The sequence below is a fragment of the Cyphellophora europaea genome, assembly GCF_000365145.1.
Source record: "Cyphellophora europaea CBS 101466 unplaced genomic scaffold supercont1.15, whole genome shotgun sequence".
Classification (NCBI taxonomy): Eukaryota; Fungi; Ascomycota; class Eurotiomycetes; order Chaetothyriales; family Cyphellophoraceae; genus Cyphellophora; species Cyphellophora europaea.
Genome location: NW_008481803.1, coordinates 371,362 through 373,844, shown reverse-complemented (window position 1 = coordinate 373,844; position 2,483 = coordinate 371,362). Strand labels below are relative to the sequence as shown.

The 2,483-nt window shown below is 50.9% G+C and overlaps 1 protein-coding gene across 1 annotated transcript; it reads right to left on the bottom strand.

The window, feature by feature from the left end:
- Window positions 1–1,518: 1,518 nt before the first annotated feature.
- Window positions 1,519–1,827, bottom strand: HMPREF1541_10929 (uncharacterized protein; the record flags this gene model as incomplete). The annotated part of the gene is made up of 1 exon (XM_008715598.1): window positions 1,519–1,827. One exon carries the CDS (start codon window positions 1,825–1,827, stop codon window positions 1,519–1,521), a length of 309 nt encoding a protein of 102 aa, XP_008713820.1.
- Between the last annotated feature and the right edge of the window lie 656 nt (window positions 1,828–2,483).

Below are 2,483 nucleotides of genomic sequence, written 5' to 3'. Positions count from 1 at the left end.
GTCCAAAATTCGACCTTTGAGGCAATCCGCAATGGCACTGCCCGTGATCTCGCACTGCTGTAGTCCCGTGATTGAGTATTCAGCCTTCGTTTTGGCATCGGCGATGGCTCCCAATCTTGCTGGTTGGTTTGATCTCGCATGACAATGGGAGCGTGGCGGATCTGACTCTCGACATGATGGTGCCAAGGGAATCGAGAGAAGCGCATGCGAAGGGGCCGAAAGTTCATATTGTCAGCTGTTCTTCGGAGGGATATTACTGAGCTTTCAACGAGGTGCTGGAATTTCTTCATCAGCCATAATCTAACCTGTTGCCTAGCAACTCGGTGGCACAAATCACGCTTAGGCCGAACTCCTGTCAAAACACCGTGCCGATCCTTTCTACGCAGAAAACCCTCGCAATTCTCGATTGACGAAGTGAGGGGGAAGGACAAGCGTGCTTTGGACGAAGCGCAAAAATGTCGCACTGTTTTGCCTTTCTTGGCACTATCGGCGGGCCCCTTCTCCCGGTCAACTGGTAGAGTAGCCCAAATGGGGCTTTTCTTCTCTGAACGTCCCCCTTCCTGAGTCCCTTCACATAAGAAGAGCGACAGAATGGCCCACATGGAACGTCCACTACAGCTAAGGGACGCTTTGTCGACGGTTCTACCGGCGCAACCCTTCATCTCTCCTGCTGCTGGGTTCCGGTAAGTGCCCCATTTCCGTGTCCAAATATGTTCGGTGGACAAATACTAAGATGCTGGCCAGGCACTTGTCGACGTGATCTCGGTCGGGACTGCGTCAACGACATACATACCTCAGTCTCGGAATGTTTTCTTAATCCTGACCATCCTGATCCTAGCCTGGTCAATCAATCGAGATGGCCTGAGCCGTCGGAACGTCATTAGAATAGCACTCCCCATTTCCATCCTGCAGGGTCAAAAGATCGCCAGCCTTATACTCAACTCCACTGCTCGGGGTAGTAAGTGCCATTGACCGCCCGCGTGGAAGGGCCGGTCGAATTGCGCCTAGATGGGCTGCCGATGGGGTTCAGATACACTCGAAGGTAGTGTTGTCAAGCAGGCAGAAAAGACTAAGTGTGGCTTCCACCTGACTCAGACATTCTTTGAATACAGGCACATGCCAGGATTCTCAACCTTGATATAAGGAAAATGAAATAACGGTGTCCCGCGTCACGTTCGCGTGCAGAATGCCAGCGGTATTTACTACAAGGATCTTGCCCTTGAGGCCATCGAACCGGGAACTGAAGCCTTAGCGACGCTAAAGCCGTTAGCTGGGCGATTAGAAGGTTGTGTGGAGGCATGTTGGTACTGGTACACATTCAGTCGATGAGGATGTGTGAGGTTTAATTATTCAACAGGGGGAGCCAATCAGTAGGTTAAGCAAAGCGAAGGTGTTCTGGCACATATTCACTTCCGGATTGAGTGGGCTACCAGTATCTTGCTAAGTACTTCGAGAGTAAGACAGGCCTTGTCCCGTAACCTTCAACACGCCAATCCGGCCAAATAACAGTTTCCCGGTTCAGCTCTCATGCGCTTCTTCAACAACTTTGCTGGACTTGAGATCTTTGCCAGATCTTTTTATTGCTTCGGAAACGGTCTCAAGTGTCACACCATCCGTAGTGACGACCGTTACAGTTTGATCGGCTACTGAGATCTCAATTGAGATCACCTCGGGTATGCGGTCAACCGCACGCTTAACGGCAGAGGCGCAACCTAGATACAATACATGTCGTGTTAGAAAGAGGCTAACAAACTTCGGAAGAGATTTAGGGATAGTGAACTTGCCTCCGCAGGACATGAAGACATTGAACTCATAAGTGCGAGCCATGAAGACGAGGTAGCGTTGAGAGGTTGTGGTTGGAACAAGGACGATAGCGGGATGTGGTGGGGATGACTAGGAATTGCTGCGTGTCGGGCAATGGGGCTGTGGACGCAGTTATATAGCTGGTCAGTTGTGTTCTCAAGTCAGAGTGCTACTTCCTGTTCTGAGCTATATGTGCCAGTTTCAATAATCTGAGGATGAAACAGTGGGGCCACTGCGTCACTTATGCGCTTTTGGACGCGCTGCAGTCCGCCCCTGTCCAAGTACCAGGCACAAAACGCGCAAACGCTAAAAGCGCTGCGCTTTTTGTGCGTCTTTCTGTGAAGCAAGCCCCACCCGATGACGAGACAGTGTGAGGGCCACACACAATCACAGTCTCCGGACTGGATCAGCGCCACCTCCTTCAGCCCTGCTTTTATCACATAGCTGGAACCCTTCTGCGATGGCCTAGACTTCTATATAGCTTGATTCGCCTGCCTGCGACCCTAGACCTTTTTCTCTGGTTGATTCCTCTACTCATCGCGTGCACTCACGATGGCATCTCAAATGGAACAACATTTGCAAACAACATTTCTCATACCAAACTTACATTGTCCATCTTGCGCCTCACACATCGAGGCAGCCTTGTCTGAGCTCGACCCTAAGCCGTCCTCCATCCAAAT